We start from the raw sequence: 22,970 nt of genomic DNA, 5'->3' as shown, positions 1-22,970 counted from the left end.
CACACACATATATTTATATATACATACAGGGTTGGCATTAAGTACCTGACAGTGAATCAAAACCATTTAATTCCAAAATCGAAACAAAAAATTATTTCATGAGATTTTGCTAATAAATAGACAAATGTTGAAAAAGAAAAAAATTATGATTTAAACTCACAGCATTCAATTATTAAACATTCATAATTAAAATGAATAAATAAAATTGAATATTAAGTATTTATGGAATTTTGAGTTATATGCGCAGGAGTGACTGTGTGGTAAGAACCTTGCTTCCCAACCACATGGTTCCGGGTTCAGTCCCACTGCGCGGCACCTTAGGCAAGAGTCTTCTACTATAGCCTCGGGCCGACCAAAGCCTTGTGAGTGGATTTGGTAGACCGACGTAATCGAGTGTTTGTCCCCCACCATCACTTGACAACCGGTGGTGTGTTTACATCCCTGTGAAATAGCGATTCGGCAAAAGTAACCGATAGAATAAGTACTTAGCTTACAAAGAATAAGTCCCGGGGGTCGATTTACTTGTTTCAGTCATTTGTCAAATGACTGAAACGAATAAAAGAATATATATACATAACACACACGAGTTTTCGGTAGATTTCAAAGCAAGGACAGATAAATAAGTCGCTAAAACGAAAAACTGTCTTCGTTGTTATGAATTTAATTATAAGAGCAAGAAACACAAATTCATTTTAATTGAAAATATCGACAGTAATTCCGGCCCAAAATTCACGAGATCCGTTTGTAAACAACAAAAGTCCTAATCTGACAGTGTCAAAGCAGGGAACTGATGCATTGCTCCCGGGGTTGCCGCCCCTCAACCCCGACTCAATGGGTTTTTGTGTAAACCCGTTAACGTCAATGTCTTTTCATGAACTCTCAATATCTTGATTATAATCTGGAATGCATTTCCTCCACACACATAAACCCTAACCTTATCGATACACAATGCAGTCTGTTTTTTAACAACAAAATCGAATAGTTTTTGTTGTATCTTGGGAGGGTCTTTATGTCAAATACAAAAACAAAATAGGATAGTTTTCGATAAGGGAGTCCTAATATCTTTTAGTGAAATATTCAATTATTTAAACCAACAAGAACGTAACAAAAGCCAATGAACAGAAAAATCCAAATATTTTGATTATATCTCGTGTTATTTCAAAATATAACTGAATTGCTTTTAAGATGCTCATCTCACTATATATAAAACACAAAAATTATATATTTGGTAAGCAGAATAGAAAAAATATTTTTCATTTATATATATAAATTACCAACTGAATAAACGTTTTAATCTGCTAATCTTAAAATACTTTTTTTCTCCAAAGCTTCCATTTCTTTTAAAACATACGAAACATTATATCGGAGTTCTTGAAATTTAGTCAATGGTACCTCAAAGGTTGAAACTTCACCATTACTTAGAATTAGTTCCACGAAGAGATACGGTTCTAAAACTCGGTTAAGCACGCTAGTGGATATTGTAGTGTCCACACGCCACCTAAAAGATTCTAGTTTAGGTAATGAAGGCCTGCAAGCCAACATAGATGTATCAATTTCTGATCTTTTAGCTCCATACACAACAGTTTCTAAATCACTTATAAAGTCAGAAGGAATGTTCAGTTCAGCTAAATCCTCTTTAAATACATCAACCTTTAAAGCTCCACTTGGTTTCCTGAATGCACACGACAGCAGAGTGTGAAGCCCTGTGTGAATAATCCGTAATCCTTCTTCATCAATTTTATTTGAACTTAATTGTTTAAAATCCAACTGGATACGTTCTTTTGAGTTTTCTTCCAAAAATAAACTTTCGTCTTTCACTTTATCCGAAAATGTGAAACCAGAAACAACAGAATGTAAGATTTTACGGAAAATTTTTTTATCGATATCCGATATGATTTTATACATAGAACGGATCTCGGGTGGTATAACTGGTCCGACAAACAAGGTTCTGTCGATATTTCCACCCAGTCCTGTCCCAACAACTTTTATAATAGACATCTTTCAAACACAGGATCTCAATCAGAAAGACATCGACATGTCGTTTCCACCCCTCGAGTCACGTGATGGAGATTTCCGGTTCAAATTTTACAAGCAGACTATATCATAGGAGTACATTCTCGTGTATGTAGATGTAAAAGTGTGATTTGGTAAACAAAACTTATGACTTAATTTAAATTCTCAGTTGTAGATGTTAAATGGAAAGATGAACAAATACTTTGATAGGTATATATCAATTCTAAAACGAACGTTATTCAAATGACGGGATGTACGAAACTGAATTTACGCACACACACACACGCGCTTAATAATTATTGCAGGTCCCCGACCATTTGAATAAATACTCGGTTCGTTAATTTAACAGTTATTAGTAGGATTGTTAGTTATCCCCACTTTATCAGGAGTTTTTTTTTTATGAAATAGGAATTATACAACCTATTTAGACGTGTTTTCTTTCTACTATGTAAGGTTTTATTTAAAAAATATATTTGGTATTTTGATAAGTTCTTGTTAGAAGTCCTTAAAGAAATTAATTAAATTATTAACGGAATAAATTTCTGATAAATAAGCGTATCATCGGTCTTGTTATGCACAGACAGCAGTATTACTAGCTGGTGGGGAGAAGCAGAAAGGGAATGCAATGACGTTCATGATTTCTCTAAAGAACTTATCAGCGTAAGTGAAATGGGCTGGTTAAAACAGGGATTTGAAACCAACTTGATGGTGAACAAGAGAAAATAATGATAGCGAAAGAAAACAAAAGGGTTTTATTTTTAAGGATTGGCTACAAGTTTAATTACATAAACCTTGAATTTGCCTCAAAAGCTATTTTATTTGGTATCGTTTAAAAAAAAAGTCTACATAATATTACATCCTTGCCAAACTTTTCTTTCTACACCACCCCTTATTTTTGCTAGATCTGAATAAAGTAGCATCCTTTGCGAGTCCTCCAACACTGTAACTGGTGCCACTTAAACTGTTGTATGTTAACAAATGTTGATGTGTGCAAAGACGAAATTCCAGCGTGCCAACATTCAAGGGAGGAATAACATGGTGTAATTTTTAGTATGCAGCCGAAGATGAGTCAAGGGTCAATGAATGGGTGTGTAGCAAATGTATACCATGATTCATTCTTGGAACTTTTTCATGCTCCAACACGAAATGTAACTGGTATTTGTCACATCAGCAAATATCCGACCAATGGTTTTCCTAGAATTTTTGGAATTTGGTCAAAACAACTTGCAGATGTGAGAACATTAAGAAAAAGCTTATCAATTAGACTCAACATACACATCATATTCTTTGATTGATGTCAGTTAAAATTCTAATGAATCTGTAGAAACCTCTGCTACAAATCCAATGAAGAGAGTAGCAAACAGAGTCAGGCGAACACATGGACAGATTCGACCTGGTCATCAGTTTTGAGCAGCTTGTTGATTCTTGTAGTCAGTGAGAAGTCCATGAGACAAGATGCTATTGATAAGTAAAGACAATAGAAGCAGGGTTATGAGTAATGAAGTAAGACTGCAAGTGAAATTCTTTCCATAACTGATCACATTATAAGCCCAACAGAACTTGTCATGTGAAAATTTTGGCTAATTCTGTTTCAACAACCTGACTGTCAGCAAAATATGTACACTACTTAACCATTCAGGTATATCAACAGTCATCAGTATGCAGAAAATTCCTTCTCTACCTAAAGGACACACCTCTATTGTGAAATGAACTGTTTTTCTATTCTATTTTTGCTGTATCAGGGTATTTCTTTCAGAAGTAATGAGAAATATATGATGAATTTTGACTTGTTCATTTCATCAACTTTGGTTCATTATCCTATTGTTACACTGGTGACCTTAGCAACAATGAATCAAAGAATTTTTTATCCAACATGTTCTTGAGTGAACTTTCACAAGCAACATCTCAGCAATTTTTTTCTTGCTACAGAACGCTTTGCACATATGAGATGCCCAAAGAACAACCAGTTGTGCTTTTCAACTTCTATACAATCTGTAGTATCCCTAAGGATCATGTCTTTCTGTATTCATTATCCCATTGTACGGTTCATTTATCTCGAGGAACAATTTCTCATTGGATTTTGGCAGACAGCATGTGTTTCCTATATTATAAGTACTATGCCACTCGAGATAGTTCAAGAAATCCAAGATGTATTGGTAGACTTTTATTAACACAGAGAATGGGCCAAGAATTGTGTCCATTGCCAGAAGGTAAAAATACATCACCATGCTAAATCACTCCAGTGAACTTTCTCAACACTTAATGCATGCTCTCAGTATATACCTTGATATTATAGGGTTGCTTCCCTCTTAAAACCTTAAGCAATTTTGGACTTTGATATCTTATATATCTTGGGATCGATACCTCCAGAAAACCGCCTTTCACCAATGAAATCTATAAATAATGCTATATATACCTGTACAAAAGTTGACCAAATGCATCACAATCTCTTTTCTCATCATCTACAAATATTTTTCAGGAATGTAAGAACTCAAAAAAAAAAAAAAGATGTGCTACTGACATACATACAAATAACCTCTGTGCTGGAAATTATCCAAATGATTTGGTTGACAAATGGTTGATGCTTTAAATGAAAATCATAAGATATGATCATGTCTTTTTATGCCAAACATTCTACATTTAAATTTTGCTTTATCATGTACGTATGCAATAAAATAAGAGAAACAACACAGGGAGACTATTCAACAAGTTTATTTTTCAGAACAGCTGTTATAAAAGTCTATCGACATTCTATAAAACTCTGATAAATATATGTAAAAGCCATTAAGTAAATAAATTCTCAATATATCATGGCTGGTCTTCACAGATTTGTTTCATCCCTCTACCTTATGTTTTCATCGATCAACTTCACCAAATACAATGTCCAATGTTCCTGAGTTAAAATAATAACATTATAATCAATATTATATTTACATAACATTATGATGAGCACTACATATTTACATGAACCAATTTAAGTAAAACCATCTTTATCAACAACTTTCATACCACTTTATGCAGTAAATCCAACGATAAAGCTACTTCAAACAAAAATAAAAATATAAACCTCTTCTTCAGATTTTACAACTACCTATTTTGCTTGTTGAAAATATAAAGAATTTTAAATGTATGCATTTTCATAAAGAGCAAGTAATGTTGAGTGTCAGAGCAGAAATTTTGGATGGGCACTTGAAAAATTAAGAATTACAAAAGTTAAAAATTAGCAAATTTAAAGCAATGTAATTTAAAAAAAAGAGGAATTGCTTGTTTCTTGGGATATATTTGAAAGACTTAAAATCTGAAAGTCATATGTAATATGGTATTTCATTTTGCTAGCTTACTATGAAGTTCAATATAATAACTAGTGCTACACTGGTCATGCATAAATTTGAAGGAATGATTTGCATGAAGTATGTTATACAGAGAAAGTAAATGAGACATATTGCAGAAAACAAAGTCAATTCTTGGAGATGTAAGCTCTAAAATAGATCATTGATGATGTAACTGTATTGCAAAAATATAAAAGGCAGGTCAAAATGAAGGAAAGTTTAAATGTCTTGTTTTATGATAAGAGAGCATTTAACAGTATTATTTTTTTCTATTTTTTAAAGCCTATTATTTATTATGCATTTTTAGTTAAGTAATCTAATGTCATGTATACAGACGGCAGTTGTTGTTCAACACAGAGGGGGAAACATACACGGTATAGAATTTTGAGAAAAGCAAAGAGACTAGAAAAGAAAATTTGGAAGTGGAACAGCAAATAAACATATTTTAACGATAAACTTAGGGCTAGTTGAAAAAGAAAGAGACAAGAAAATTTTTAAATCATCAACATCATCATTTAGCATCTGTTGTTTTCCATGTTGGCATAGGTTAGACAGTTTGACTGCAACTGACAAATTGGAGAGCTGTACCAGGTTCCAGTTTGATTTGGCATAGTTTCTATGGCTAGATGCTCTTCCTAACACCAACCACTCAGAGAGTGTAGTGGGTGCCTTTTACATGTCACCAGCACTGGCCACGACTAAGTAAGTATCACTTAGCTTGACAAGTCTTTTCGGGCACAGCAAATCGCCAAAGGTCTCAATCACTTGTCACTGCCTCTGTGAGACCCAACAATCAAACATGATGCATCACTACCTCATCTCATGTCTTCTTGAGTCTACCTCTTCCACAGGTTCCCTCCAGAGCTAGAGATTGATACTTCTTTATGCAGCTGTTCTCATCTGTACGTATCACACGGCCATACCAATAGTCTCTTATACACCACATCTGATGCCTCTAATGCCAATTTTTCTCTCAAGATGCTTGCACTCTATTGTACATGTACACTGACATCGCACATCCAGTGAAGCATACTAGCTTCATTTCTTTCAAGCCTTCGCATATCCTCTGCAGTCACAGCCCATATTTCACTACTGTGTAGTATGTCTGTTTGCACACAGGTATCATACAATCTGCCTTTCACTCTGAGGGAGAGGCTCTTTGTTACCAACAAATTTAGAAGCCCTCTGAACTTTGTCCAATCTATTCTTCTTCTAGCAGTTACATTCATGGAACATCCACCTCCACTGCTGACTTGGTCACCCAGATAATAAAAGCTATTAACAACTTGCAGGTATCCCCCACTGGTATTTGAGGGAATCTATTTTCTGTACATTTCTAGTGTATATTGTACCAATACATCTGCCACACACAAAGACTATTTTCCCTGTTAACCTTCCTCAGATATTGCTGCACCTCTTATGTTTCCATTGACTGCACAGGATACACCTTATTGAGTTTCTGCCTATGCATTTTCTATATATCATTTTTAATATTATCAGTATGAAATTATTTACTGTAAAGCAGTGAAATATTGAGTTCAAATTCTACTGCTCATAGTTTGTACTCTAAGTCAAGACATATTTGCTTGTCTGTCTTTCTAGCAATGTAATTTTACAGTAAGAAATGATGGCACTATGTAGAATGTAATTAGAAAAATGCTTGCTTTATTTAAATAATAATAATAATAAAATCGTAAACTTATCCTGCATATATTAGCAATGAAAAACATCAAAAGATTATGAAAGAAAGTGAATAAATCCTCACCTATAATGGCAACAACATCAGCAAGCATATGTTTCCTTGAAACTTTGTCCAGGGCAGCCTGAAAAAGATTTTTTGCAAATGGTAAATACAATGGAAAAATATTCTAATTTTCAATGAAGTATTTCTTTTAACATGAGAAGTATTAAGTACTAAGTGGTTTTGTTTGACCTTGAGAATCAGAAAGTAATTCATAATCACAAATCTGTAAACATAGTTATTGCATATCAATTATATTTTTACCAATCTGAGAATTATTAAATTAGTTTCCTTTCTTTACATAAATTTTAAAATATTGCTAAGAGAAAGGTAATTAAACTTGTCTCATCTGAAGTTGTCATAATTAATCACTCAACAAAACCATTACAATACTTATTTCAGTATCTTCACTGATTTTCATCAAGCAACCAATGCAAATATTAAAATGTCATTCAGCTTTATTAACTATCAAATATCATCATCATCATTTAATGTCTGCTTTCCATGCTGGTACGGGTTCGACAGCAGAGCTGCACTAGGCTCTGATTGTTTTTGCTTGGTTTCTATGGCGTCAACCACTTTACAGAGTATACCAGTTACTTTTTACATGGCACTAGCACAGGTGCTTTTTACATATCACTAGCACCAGTGAGGTCACCAAGTAGCTTGCAAGTCAAAGACCTCCTGGCTGAGAGAGGGAATGGAAGTGTGAGAAGTGACTGTGTGTCAGGCAAGAGGTTAGAGTATGATAGAAGGGCAGAGATAGCTGTCTTATTATAGAGTAGATATTTGGCAACCCTAGTAGGAAAAAGGAAGGTGGGAGAGAGTTAGAGAGAAAGATGGAAAGACTGAGTGAGAGAGAGAGGGCCTACCCAAAGGAGAAAATGGATGGGGAATATAAGTAGTAGAGGAGACAGAAAATGTTCCATAAGTGTAAGAGAGGATCTGTTCTGGCATGGTTTTTATAGCTCAGTGCCCTTCCTAATGCCAACCACTTTACAACATAAACTGGGTGCTTCTTCACATGGCACCAGAATTGGTGAAGTCAACAAGTAACTTGCATGAAAAAGGTCTTTTGAACTGGGGTGGGTATTGAAGGAGGTGGCTTTGTGCCAGGTGATGAGAGGTTAGGGTATGACAGAGGGACAGAAATAGGTGTCTTACTGTAAAGGAGATACATGGGTACCCCAATCAGAGTGAAAGAGAGAGAGAAAGAAAGAAATCAAAGAAAAGAGAGCAAGAGTAAGAGAGAATAAGAGTGATGGTGGCAATATGCCAGGGCATACTCTCAAGGCAGAAGAATGAGAATATAAATGGAATGGCAGGGGATGGCCCAGGGTCATGAGTAAGGAGTTCGCACAAATGCAAGTAGGGCAGGGATATTATTAGGCTGCAGGAGTGGGAAGGGAGAGATAAGCACAGTGTATGAAGAAGAGATGTAATTTGATTGTAAAGTAGGGTGTGTGAAAATGTAATATTAAATGCGGGACAGAACAGACAGCAAATTATTGATAATAGTTGTTTATTAACTACTAAATATCAGTGTTCTTGTCAATCAAAATATGTCATAATTCAAGTAAGCTATACATTCCGAGTATCGCAAAGATTGCTTTCAATACATATACTTTGACTAAAATCTCCCTATAAACACTGAATTCTTAAGACTGCTGCTATATGAAATGACCTTCCCTCATGAATGTTCTTGCAATACAATTCTTCAGTTCTATATTAACTACAACAATCCCTTTTACATTTTTCCAATTTAAAGTTTCCCCTAACAGCTATGGGTAATGGCTACCACAGTGAATGCAGCAATAAAGAAAAATAGAAACATGCAATGATGTATTAATAGTTAAATAAGAAATCAAGTAAAAAAAAAGCATGTAACAAATATCAGTAATACTCACTAAATGAGCAAATCCTGGAGCTTTAATCTTACATCTATAAGGTTTGTTGGTACCATCTGACACAAGGTAAACTCCAAATTCACCCTATAGAACAAAAGTAATTTTAAAGATGAAATACATTTCAGAAAGCATAATGAAAAAAAAATCAAACTTGTTATCTATTGCTTTGATTTTTGTTTAGTTACATACCTTTGGTGCTTCCACAGCAGTGTATGTACTACCAGGAGGTACATTATAACCTTCTGTGTATAGCTTGAAATGATGGATCAGTGATTCCATGGAAGACTGCAAATAATACAATATTTGAAAAATTAACACTCAAATCATGTTAATGTAAGAAACCATTTAACACAGGAACTAATGTTTAAAAACACAGGTGTTTTTGTTTAAAAATAAGTGTCACATAAAAAAAAAAGATGTACATATAGGCATGGTTGTATGGATGTGGAGTTTAGTTCATAACTATGTAGTTTTGGCACCAGTGTGTGGCACTTTAGGCAACTGTCTTCTAGTATAGCTTCAAGCTGACCAAAGTTTTGTAAGTGAATCTAGTACATGGAAGCTGTCTGGAAGCCCATCATTCATTTGTTTTACATCTATTTTCCATGCCAGTATGGGTTGGACAGATTTTATCTGAAGCAGAATTTTACAGCCTGACTCTTCCTGTTGCTAATCCTTGCCCATTTTTCATATGAAGCATTTTCTTTTCATTCCATTAAATTTCAAAAAGGCAGAACTATAGGATGTAAACACGACATCCCCATTTTTGCTCAGATGGTCTCATGTGAAGAAGTGGAAATGACAACATCTACATACATACACACTGCAGTAGCAGCCACCATCACCACCACCACCACCACCTCCACTTCCTAGTGATCATAAGTATCATTTGCACCGGTTTCTACATCACACAGAGTACTAGGTGCATTTTCTTGTAGTACCAACATCACAATACTTCTGTATTCTAAGGCAAGTAAATCGATGAAAATAAGAGTGGGTGCAACACAAACACATGACTGGCTTTCATAGAATTTGTCTACCAATTTCACTCACAAAGCTAGAGAAGTCAGTGGCCCAGGATGTCATGCACTTGGATTGAACCTGAGAACACCTGGTTGTGAAGTGAACTTCATAACCACACAGCCATTCTTGCATCATTCCATCATGTATGTGCATGTGTGAACATAGAGGTTTGCATTCTATAATCTTTGCATGCTACTGCTTAAGCTAATGTAATGTGTACACTTACTATAAACAATACATCCTGTAGCACTGTGCTTATGAAGAATAGTCATATAAAATATTCTTTACTTGAAAGGCGATTTAGGTTTGGCAACAGGAAAGATGCCTAGTCATAAAAAAATGCCTCAGTTTGTCTTCAACCAACTCATTTTAGCAATGGAAAAACAGATATAAAAGAAAGGAATGAAGCTCATAAACATTTTGACTTTGTTAAGCAGAAACCGTGGTGGTCCACTGTTCATTCATGAATTTTACATCAGTTTTTCTATGCTAGCATGAGTTGGACAAATTCATAAACTCAGATATTTTTTTTTATAGTTGGCTGTTTGACTCTGTTTCTAACCTTACTATTTTTTTCAAGCAAGGGATACTTATTCTACTTCAAACATGTAGAACTAGAGGATGATTTACTAAATAGGGAATGTCAACAAATGTTATGTATTGTGACATTTACAGCAGGCCATTCCATAAATAAAGACTGATAAAATAAGTAGTAGATTAAGTACAAAAGTTGATATGATCAACTAAAATCGTTGAAGGTGGTATCCCAACTGAGCCACTGTCTGGAGAGTGAAACTACTAGAGTAATATGCAGATCAGGTAAAGGAAAATGGTTAAACTGGTATTATGAATTAGCCTACAAGAAGGGGTAAGAAATGAAGATTGACTAAAATTACAAGTAACTAGAATAATAAGCAATTACTGAGCTGCTTAATAAAAAACAACTTACTTTCATTTCACTTCTCTTAGGAGGACAAATTTTGTGATCATCTACTTTTATTTCACCTGGAGGCATTTTGTTTAGACACTGATGAATAATATTCAGACTTTGTCTCATTTCTTCCATTCGGATTAAATACCTGCACATACATGAAAATAAATTTTACAAATCTTATATTTTTGGCACCTGAATTTATTTACAAAACATTCATCATTTAACATCTTTTTTCCATGCTGGTGAGTCATGAGGCTGCATCAGCTCCAGTATCAGCTTTGATATGGTTTTTACAGCTGGATGTCATAATGCCAACAACTTTACAGAGTGTACTGGGGTTGTTTTTTTTTTGTGATACCAGCACTAGTGAAGATACGACATAACTTTCAAGGCAAGAAAAGAACTTCCTTAACTAAATGGCAAGGTAGTATTTGAGAGTGACAGAGAGGTGGATGATAAATATATCGGAAGATGGACGTATGATGATGATGATATATATATATATATATATATATATATATATATATACTTAGGTTTTACTTTTTTTTCCCATGAGTTTCAATTTTATCTTCTATGGTAATGTTGTAATGTTAGTTAAAAAGGATCACAAATAGATATAACAATATTAGATTTTTTATTTTTTAAATTTTATAAACAGACCTACTGGTTATAATAGATTTAACCAATGAATCAACAACTGGTTCACTAAATTATTACCCATGCAATAAGGGACATTAGATTAAAAAAAAACAAAAAAAACAGAGAAATACAATGGGACTACAAATTACCTTGTCTCACAAAGTATTCACAATTGAAGTGAATAATAAAATCTTTGAAATTCTTTGATTGTACATTTATATTGAGTTAAAATAGTGCTTTAACCCAAGGTCCTCACAGAGCAGACCTATAACGAAAGGTATTCAAGCTATGACCATTATTGGTTTCCACTAGGACTACAGTAACTAATGTGTCCTTTATAAGAATGAAAGCTTGATTTAAAGGAGATTGGTAGCTACGTTTTTTTTTTTAGGAAATTAAGTGACCACAAACAAACTTCTAGATAAAGATAATTATGATAGTTCCATGTAGCTGACGAAATGTCCAGCAAGTCACGGAAGCCTATGTGGGATCTGCTATTGCATACCAGCTATCACATGTGGCCCTGTAACTGGGCTATATACTAAATAAATACAAAATACCAGAGAAGATTTTACCTGTCATAGCAATCTCCTTTACGACCAATTGGGATATCAAACTCTACTTTGTCATAAGCATCATATGGTTGTACTTTACGCAAATCCCATTTGATTCCTGATCCACGCAGCATTACTCCACTGAAGATCATAAAAGATTTAGTGATAACAGAAATAACAATTGCATAAAGTAAGAATATATTTACTTTATATGCACAAACATACATACATACATACATGAAACTAAAGTAGAATGTATTACTAAATATTTTTTTTGATACTGAAATACTCATATTTGTTATTAAGCTACTATAAAGAGGCAGCATATTAAAGCAATTTTATAAATAAACCAGTGAATAAGAAGACAAAAGAAAATTTCAAATTGATTCTGATATACATACATAAATGTTCACTTGTATCAGTGAATATTAAAATACTATAAAATTTCAGTACAGGTTTAATGTCACAAAAGCTTAGACTTCTAACTTAAACAATTACAATACAAATATATTTATATCAACATTTAAATTTCACACACTTCTCACCAAAATTAACATACGCATTAATTTAGAAGGCAGAAAGTTTGTGGTACTCATTTGTATTTTTTTCTGACATAAGAAAATATTACAGAACTTACCTACAGCCATAATTGAGGGCATCTTCTGCTGATATAATACCAATGTCAACTGTTCTAGATTTCCAAATTCTGTTTTCTGTCAAAAGAGCATCAATTTCATCAAGCCTCTCTCCAAATTTGCTAATAAAATCGAAGATGTCGTCCATCAATCCAAGAGGTAAGTCCTGAAACAGAATACACATCTTGTAGTTAATGAAAATGCAATAAACCTTATAACAGCTTTGATTTCTTTTTTGCTTTTCTAATTTTGTCTTTTAAATACATATCTATCTATGTATATATATCTATATATCTGTCAGTGTGCATACACGACTAAGCACCCTGAGAGAAAAGTTGGACTTAAGAAGCATCAGATGTGGTGTGCAAGACAGACAACTGCACTGGTATGGTCATGTGTTGCAAATGGATGAGGACAGCTGTGTGAAAAAGTGTCACACCCTAGCAGTTGAGGAACCTGTGGAAGAGGTAGGCCCAGAAAGACCTGGGATGGTGAAGCACGACCATCAAACACTGGGCCTCACTAAGGCAATAACAAGTGGCCGAAACCTTTAGCGATATGTTGTGCTTGAGAAAACCCAGCAAGCCAAGTGAGACCATAACATGGAAAATGCCAGTGCTGTATAACCAGCCCATTTAAGAGTGCCCTTCATTCATTGGATAATAAACGACGCCTGCAAAGACCTGTTGAGACAAGTGGAATTGTTGTTGTGGCCGATGACAATACTGTCTGATTGGCAACCGTGCAAGTGGAATGTTAAAAGCACCATTCAAGTGTGGTCACTGCCAGTGTCGCTGGACTGGCTCCTGTCAAATGGCACGTAAAAAGCACCATTTGAGTGTGGTCGATGCCAGTACCGCCTGACTGGCCCTTGTGCTGGTGGCACATAAAAGCACCCACTACACTTATGTTGGCATTAGGAAGGGCATCCAGCTGTAGAAACTTTGCCAGATCAGATTGGAGCCTGGTGCAGCCTTCTGGCTTGTCAGCCCTCAGTCAAACAGTCCAGCCCATGCCAGTATAGGAAGCAGATGTTAAACAATGAGGATGATAATGATGATAGAGGGTGTGGTGAATAAACTGTTGTCTAAATTATGCAAAACCTAAAATAACACTGACATTTCAGCTTAACAGATATATTTATCAACATTACATAAAAATATATTGAAGTACTAAAGAATAAATTTATTCAGTAAAACCACCATTGGCTTCAACCACAGTCTCTAGACAACTTCGGAATCTCCTGCAGCTCTTCTGATGGTCTCCTTGTTTAAGTTGGTGAATGCTGCCATAATACTTGCCTACAATTCATCTTTGGTGTTACATTATGTGTGCGCACCACACATAATAATCAAGGGGGGTTGCAGTCTGGGAAGTTAGGTAGCTAGATGTTAGGGGTGATGTGGTTGCACCCTCTTAACCCAGGGCAGCACTACCTCCTCCAGGCACTTGATGTAGGCTTCCATGTTGAGTCTGAGGCCATGTGGGAAGATGAATGGAAGCATAACGTCACCATTACTAGTGATCACTCCAAACACCATGATGTTGACTGGATGTTTAATTTTTATCACTCTCAGTACATGTACTCAGATTGACAGCCAAACACTCTGAAATGTTCGAATTGGAGTTGCCAGCGCAAATGCTAAGCAGTACAGCATGTTATTTCCAAATTTCTGGTTGAGTGAATTGTATCATGGAACTGTTTTTCTCACAGACAATGTCCAGCTTACTTTACTATACTGTAGTTGACAGAATCAAAAACAAACAATGCATATGCATGAAATTAAAAATATAAAATGGCAACAATTTACTCATCACACCCTACCCGTGCTAGCGCGGAAAACGGACGTTAAACGATGATGATGATGATGATATATATATATATATATATATAAATATATATATGCACATACACACAGTATACAAATTCAATATTTTAAAATTTTTATTTAATAATTAATCATGAATAAACCTTTTATTATCATAATGAACCCATGCTAGCATAGAACATACCCAATGTTCTATGCTGGCATGGATTGGGGTGGTTTGACATGATCTAATGAATCTAAGGATCACATCATGCTCCAGTGTCTTTTTGGAATGGTTTCTATGGCTGGATGCTCTTCCTAATGCCAACCACTTTACAACAGTACTTTTTTCATGTCACCAGCACTAATAAGGTTGCCATGCAACTTACAAGACTATGAACCCAGAGGATGGAGGTTGACTTTATGCTAGGGGATGAAGAATTAAAGAGAAGGGGAGAGGAGCAGAGCAGGTTCTTGCTGTAAAGGAGCTAGGTAGCTACTCACATTTAAAAGAGAGGGTGAGAATGATTTGTAAGAACTGCAAAGAGACAAACAGTGGTGATGGTGACCAAGCAGGTGGCTAAGTCAATTGACTTTCAATACTGAATGGAATTTGTTAAAGTAAAACTATGTCTTATTTTCATTTCTACAATTGTTGGATGATTTACCTGTGAAACTCCACCAGGACGAACATAAGCTGCATGCATACGGGCTCCAGAAACACGTTCATAAAATTCCATCATCTATGGGGAAACATAAACTCAATTAATAAAGTAGACACAACATATTAAGCAAAAGCAACTCTATTGCAAAAAATAAACTCATTACTAAAACTAATGTTAATTTGATCTCTAGCTAGAGAAAATTAGTTAATTCTGCAGAATTATTTGCATTAGACCTTTAACCTTTTCATTACTGTATTTGTTTTGAGATGCTCTGTGTTTCTCTCAATTATTTTAGATATAACAAAGAATTTAGTAAAATAACTTAGTTATCATTAAGCTAGTGTTAGGAACATTAATTGTGACTAAGGTTTAGTGGAAGATTTTAATTCAAAACTTATGAAAACAAGACATTTGTACTACAGAGCCAGAGTCAGCTTCAGCCGGGTTGGTAATGAAAGGGTTAAATTATAAGAGACTAGATTACAAATACCAACTGCACTCCACCTTTATTTAAAACATAAAACTTGCAATTGGCTAGTCTGTATATTCACCTATTTTTAGGAGAGACAGGCACAATTCAAGATTTGGATGCTATTTCTAGCAGGTCAAGTGACTGTGCAGAATCCTCCTTGCCTGCTTCTGCTAGTGGCCACTTCAAAAATGTACAAGTATATAGAATTAGACTGGATAGTGGAAAGTGAAATCTGTCAAAATTGTTACATTGTATCCCATAAGATTAGCCACTGTATATTGGAATGATGGCTTTGTAGATCACACCTAGTTATTCAACTGACTACCTACAAACTAAAAGTCAGCTTTATGATAGTTGGCCTGAAAATACACAATAACCAGTTGCACTTGTCTCTGTTACTTATAGTTCATACTATAATCTAAACCAGCTAATAATGCTTACAAAATAGGTAACAACAGTACTAGTACTTACTTTTTCACGTTCTTCAAAGAGCCAGAAAAAAGGTGTCATAGCACCAATGTCCAAAGCATGGGTACCGACTGCCATAATATGATTGAGTATCCGAGTTATTTCACCAAAAAGGGCTAAAAATCAACAAATGATAATACTGGAATAATCAACATGTTACTTTTGTCTTTTTTTTTAATGGTTTTCTTTGAAAGAAGGGGTTGTGGGTGTGGCCCTTGCAATCCTGAGACCAGTGAGATTGGCACAGTTGATGTTTCTCTTGATGGTTCAAGGAAAAAACATGAGCAAGGAGGCAATTCTAAAGGAGCGATGTTCCAAGGAGGAAGGACTGGGGTGCACAATATAAGTGACAAAAGGAACAAGAGAGACAAATGCATCAAGATTTTGAATGGAGGTGACATAAGACCAGATACCTGAGGAGTAAAGACCACTGAGTAGTAATAGAAGTAGCCATACAGTAGCATGTGTGTGGGCCAGAGATTGGTGTGTGTTAGAGAGTGATGTTAGGCCAATTAGTTGAGCGGCTATTTTTTTAATGCAATCATGGATGTCAGTAAATGTAGCAGCAGACAATACCAGATATTGGAACAATACTCCATTATGGGTCAGATTCACGCATTGTATCGGGTTACTGATTGTTGGGAGCTGAAAGATTTTTCTAGTCTTGAAGAGGAAAGCCAGTCTTTGGGATGCAGTCTTTGCTATGTTGAGGATGTGAAATCACCAGGAGAAATCCTCAGTGATAAGGAGGGCCTAATATTTTTATAAGGGTTCTGTGTGCTTTTCATGTTTGAGGAGTTGAGCACAGTATTGCTTTATTGATATATATATATATATATATATATGTATATAATACATAATAATTACATCTTCGTACTTTTGAAAGAGTAAAGATTAGCATGGCTTCACTGAGTTCTGTTCATGGAATCAATATAGGTTTGGTGTGAGGTGCCTAAGTTGTATTTGGTTGAAACTTAGGTGCAGGTTACGGAGGGTGGTATCATCTGTATAGGGATCAGTGTTGGAGGTATTGGCAAATAGTTTGTACAGGATTGACTAACACAAGCCAGAAAACTCATCATTTAACATCCTTTTTCCATGTTTGCATGGGTTGGATGGAGTTAACTGAGGGGGATTTTCTATAGCTGGATGTCCTTCCTGTTGCCAAACTTCATCCTAAATTTCAGACCATCTGCCTACAGTATAAAGAATTATTATTATTATAGTGGATGACTGCAATAAGTAATGTAAAAGATTCATCTATTTCCACAAGTAACATTATAGGTCCTTATATTAACTAAAATACTTTAGGAAATTATTCCAACCAATATATCTACTTAGTTATGAATTTACTTACTTCGGATCCATTTTGCTCTTTCTGGAATCTCAATATTTAATAAATTTTCCACAGCCAATGAATAGCATTGTTCATTGCACATCATTGAAACGTAGTCTAAACGATCGAAATAGGGTAAGGCCTACAAAGAAAGAAAATAAAATCAATTAAGTAACTAGAATATACAATATGTAAAAGGAAATAATTGTAAAATTTATAGTAATTTCTTTCCTTACAGTTTTCTTTATCATGCTATTTACCTGCATATAAGTCTTGTACTCAATAAGCTTTTCTGTACCCCGATGTAATAGACCAATGTGAGGATCAGCACGTTCAATAGTCTAAAGAGAAATACACAGGTTTTTCATATTAGCAAGAAGTAGCAAAAGTAACGATTTCATACATTGGCAAAAGGTCAGAAATATGGTGAGTCTTAGAGTCAATATCAGTAGGTTAACTAATACTTATTTTACTGATCTCTGGGAAGGCAAAATGCAAAGTTGATCCAGAATTTGAACTCAGAATGCAAAGAAATACAATTAAATTCTACAAGGTTATTTTATTCAGCACTCTACAAATTTTGCCAATCACTTGCTTTTCCAGACATGCAAATAATTTACATCATATTTTTGTCTTTTTTTTTTACCTTTCTTTTACTTTGATTGAGTTGGATGATTTTGTTTGAGTCATGAAGCACAATAATTCCATTGTCACATTTTAATACAAGTGATAACCATGTCAATCTTCTCATTTCATTCATTTTCATCTTTTTTTCTAACAGATATATAACAAATTGATGTTGATAAAAAAATGTGCAAGAATAATAAAGCAGTTACAATTTCATATGAAGAACATATATGGTTTATCCTCCAGTGGAGTGGTTCTCAGATGATTTGGTCAATGAGCAACTGAGTTTCAGAGACAGTGGCCATTAAGCTGCAACTGCCTTCATGTTATTAACAAAATAGCATGAAGACAGTTTCAACAGCAAGAGATTACCACACAGTTGTGCACTGGTCACTTTCTGCATCTGAAGGTCATCATCACATCCAAGTCGAGCATCCATGAAGACACTTAGTCATGGATCCAGTGATCATCCAAGTTTCATATCTATAAAGGAGTATTATCTCTTCTTGAGTTCTCTGGAGAGGTTAGAGATCCAAATACTTGTTGCTGCACAGTTTCTACTATTAGCAAACGAGATCAAGTATTTATGATCTTGTTTGATAACCAAGTGAACAAGGTGTCTAAGCATAAACTAGAGAAAATTAGTTAAAAAATTTTATTCTTTTACAAGTATTTCATGCTAAAACAAATGCAATTTGGTTTTCACTCAAGTAACTGTTCTTACAATTTGCTCTTTCTGCTACAAAGTACTCATGTTAATTAGAAGGAAATGTATTTTTATCAGTCAAGCAATTGGAAATACACAGAGTAATAAATAAATAAGTCTTAGTTTGATTAGTAGTCTATGGTCAATTGTAAAATGAAAAAAAAAAACGAAATATAATATTAGAGAGAAACTTACCTCACCGTCCAGTGTAAGTACGAGACGCAATACACCGTGAGCTGCAGGGTGCTGTGGACCAAAGTTCATAGTCACATTTTGAACTTCCTTCTCTTTCACTTCTCCTCGAGCTGCAGATAATTTTTATACAATTCATGTAACCATTATATAGTAGTATTCATTATACAGAATTCAGACGAGAAGACAGTTTTAAAAAATTCAACATATATCTAAATATCTCAGAAATAACTCTACTATTTTTAATAAATTTCTGAAACATTTTTTTGCCATAATATAACCTGTAATAACTGCATTTTTTTAATCATAACTGTTCGTTATTTAAATATGTATATTACGGTGTTTGCTTCAGCTTGAAATATAGAATAGAATCGTTTTAAGCAACTATTATTGTCATTTATCTAATTTTGTCACAGTTTGGTTGACTGAAAACTCTTGGTTATAGCTCTAGTTAAGAATTCAAATGCCCCAATTCTATCTCAATATTATCATTAATATTTTCTCAAACTGGCAGCCCGAGTTTTTGCTATTTCACAGTGCACCCCACCACCACCTGTATCGGAAGTCTCTATCCTCTAACCTCTATTGAATGTCTCTCCCATGAACACCTCCAAAGGCTTAATCTTTCCCCCATCCCTATTTAGGGTTTATCTCTTATGCTACATAGTGATTATGTAGCGTATAAAATGATAATGTAGTGTATGCAGGTTGAAAGCTATTGTATGTTTATGAGTTCTGCCAAATGCGAGCTGTCTCCTATCCCAGGGTCTCGTGGGCCCACATCCCCCCACACACACGCACCCTCAGAGTTGGCACACCGAAAGGTAGGTCTGGTGAGATTGCTGAGATGCTTGAACAGAGACGTGTAGATTTGTGCTGCATCCAAGAAGTAAGGTGAAGAGGAAGTTCTGCTAGGTTCCTCACAGACAAAGAACATAGGTATAACATTTTCTGGACTGGGAACACTGAAGGGGTCAGGGGCGTGGAGAAATGGGTTGATAAGGTAATTGAAGTAGTCAGCATCTGTGATAGACTACTTAAGTTCAGATTAGTGCTGCAACATGGGTTAGCAACCATTATCTTGCTTTATGCCTCTCAGTCTGGGCTACCTGATGAATAGAAAGACTGATTTTATGACATCTTCTTGCAGACTACTTCATCAACGAATGACAGGGATCTTGTTTTTGTGGCTGGTGACTTCTTTGGGCATATTGGACAACATGCAGGGGGCTTCCATAGTGTACACGGAGGCAATAGTTTTGATTCCTGCAATGAGGAGGGAACCAGGCTGCTGGAGTTCTGCAATGCAAATGATCTTATGGTTTGTAATACTAACTTCAGGAAACCTGCCAGTCACCTATTCACCTACTGATCTGGTGGACACACTAGTCAAATTGATTACAGTATTCATGTATATGTGTACAAATTCACACACATACTTATATGTATACAGAAGGCCATTTATTTCAATCCTGGACAAGATTATCAAAGAGTAGCTAACAAAATTACTAAGTTCCAAATTTATTCAAAACCATTTAAAAATTAAAGATCCAGATAGCATTATAACATTTACTTAAAATTATTAAGCAGTTATTCTTATCAAAATGGTTTAGTGCAAAAGTGATAAACAGCTTTCAGAGTTTATGGAAATATATCACCCGAAATAAAACAAAATAAACTTACGGTTAAGTGGGAGATTTTTCCATTTTGAACTGACTTCATCAGGGTACATTACAGGTCCTGTCATTTTTCCTAAATACTCTGAATCCATTAGCCATTTGCTGGCTCCTCGGCTGGAATAAAAAGATTCATATAAAATACCAGGATTTAATGAATTTAGGCAAATCAATAAAAATAACTCTAAAGTATATGAAATAACAAAATACTGATTAAAAAGCACTGTGCCTCATTGCGATCGGCTGCACCCTTCGCCGTTTCACTGTAAAGGTGCGCTTACAATCAGTCTCTTGTTTATTGGAGGATGGATTTTTCCTCCACCCAGCTAGGAGTGGGCACCAAATTGGGATATGAAGCTGCTGCCCATGCTGCCAGAGCCTATGCCAACTTGCCCTCCTTGCCACCCAAGGTTATCCTCAAACTTGACCTTAAGAATGCCTTCAACTCCATCAGCCACAGTCCTGTCCTCAGTTCAGTAAGAGAGAAGGTCCCACAACTCTACCACATTGCATGGCAGGCTTATCTCCAACATTTTTCCTCTTGTACATTGGTAAATTATTAGCTATGATTTCCTATGATACTCATAAGTAAACAATACCACTCTTTACCCTCTGCAGATATATGACATTAATATGCAACATAAATTTCATTATCCAATATGCTAGAAAACTTGCAGTTGTTTGTTTTGACAGTTAATATTTTAGAGAACAAGAGTGGCATTTTTTTTGTCAATGAACAGTTTATGCAGAATGACTGCACATCAAAGAAACAACCTTGTACTTCACCATCTAGTTTTGATCAACATCCAATAGTAACTGCAGAGAGTCATTACAAATACTAAACCTCACAATCCAATTAACTTTTCTATTAACCAGAGGATCATAACATAGAAAAATTCCGACTTCACAGTCTGAAACATATTTTTCAAAACAAATAGTTTACGGTCCGATTCATTTCGGTCTTTATGCAAGTGGCAACATGCAATAAAATTTAGAATTTATGATACACATTACTGGTAAGGGCTACGGGACAAAATGGTTAGCTTGCAAAAGCAGTCTCATCACTCCGTTTATTCTATGGGTACAATGGCCAACATTCAGCAAAAGTAGTTAGCTGATACTACTTGCATCCAAACCTACCCGTCCTCAATAGCCTGGATCTTCTAGGCAATGCACTAACAATATTGCCTAATGTTAACCCACACGAATTTCCTTCCCGCAATGATCGACTAAGAAATGTTGAAACTAAACATTAGCTGTGCAAATCTCACTTGTTTCTCAAAGAGAAACTAATAATAATTCTATTTCGATTAAGCATGTAAACACACATTCATTTTTACCAAACTAAAAATAAATGAAAACATTATCATTTCAATCTAGAAATTAAGAACTGGTTGTGATTCATTTGTGGTTGAAATTCTGCACATAATTATTAAATTAGCCCAAAGTATTCAGTATCAGTTTCTAAACATAATGCAATATAAATATCATTTGCTTAAATATAAATTGCCGGTCATTCGCTTTAGCAATTTACAATCATTTTTGAAATGACCTCTCAAGGTGACGATTGTGATTGAAAAGCAAAATTTTAACTCTTGTATTCTCAGTTAAACTGAATCTAACTCTGTAGGGAAAATGATACGCAATTAATTAAATGGCAAGTCTTTAAGGGAAACATGAATTAACTAAGAATCAGTGAACAAAATAATTTTGTTTTGAAAGATAAGGGATAACGTGAGATAAGAAGAAGAAAATAAACAGGTCATATGTAATAAACTGACCGCCCTTAAATGAATATATTTTTAAATAAACTAAAGCGTGAAATACAATTTACCTAGAAACAAAAAGCGCCGGAGCATATCCAAGTACATTTTTCTTAGACAAAGATAGAATGTTTGGGACAGTTGCCCTTAAAAGTCCTCCGATCACCGCCATGTTGACAGAGATGCTGGGAACTCCGAAATTTCTACATCCGGTTAATCTGTATGATTAACTCACATATATTTACCTCCCTTTATCTATTCATTTTTTTTTTTCCTCATATTTTGTCAATATTTAGCAGAAGTAACACAGTGACTCAAGGTCCGAGAGTTTCGTGTTCTGGCTCTCATCAAACTTTTTCTCATTATATGGATAGATACTTACTAATTGAGTTTTTATCACTCAAAACACGTTAATTGATGTCTAACTTTAGCTTCTTTTTGTTTCTCAGCTAAAATAAAGCTTGTAATAGGCTTTTATAATG

General features: G+C 35.0%; 2 protein-coding genes across 2 annotated transcripts; both read right to left on the bottom strand.

Moving 5' to 3' along the window:
- Window positions 1–641: 641 nt before the first annotated feature.
- Window positions 642–2,265, bottom strand: LOC115211827 (COMM domain-containing protein 5). The gene has a single exon (XM_029780536.2). The coding sequence runs from the start codon at window positions 1,996–1,998 to the stop codon at window positions 1,291–1,293; it is 708 nt and encodes a 235-aa protein (XP_029636396.1). The 5' UTR covers window positions 1,999–2,265; the 3' UTR covers window positions 642–1,290.
- Window positions 2,266–4,709: 2,444 nt separating this feature from the next.
- On the bottom strand, window positions 4,710–22,719 carry LOC115212231 (NADH-ubiquinone oxidoreductase 49 kDa subunit). The gene is made up of 14 exons (XM_029781070.2): window positions 22,560–22,719; window positions 20,733–20,842; window positions 19,053–19,162; window positions 17,785–17,865; window positions 17,546–17,666; window positions 16,192–16,304; window positions 15,252–15,326; window positions 12,778–12,941; window positions 12,162–12,281; window positions 10,963–11,092; window positions 9,180–9,275; window positions 8,991–9,074; window positions 7,108–7,165; window positions 4,710–4,906 (listed from the first exon to the last, which is right to left on the bottom strand). The coding sequence occupies exons 1-14, from the start codon at window positions 22,658–22,660 to the stop codon at window positions 4,869–4,871; spliced, it is 1,401 nt and encodes a 466-aa protein (XP_029636930.1). The 5' UTR covers window positions 22,661–22,719; the 3' UTR covers window positions 4,710–4,868.
- Window positions 22,720–22,970: the final 251 nt, after the last annotated feature.

The sequence above is a fragment of the Octopus sinensis genome, linkage group LG5, assembly GCF_006345805.1.
Source record: "Octopus sinensis linkage group LG5, ASM634580v1, whole genome shotgun sequence".
Classification (NCBI taxonomy): domain Eukaryota; kingdom Metazoa; phylum Mollusca; class Cephalopoda; order Octopoda; family Octopodidae; genus Octopus; species Octopus sinensis.
This window is presented reverse-complemented; position numbering and strand designations above follow the sequence as displayed.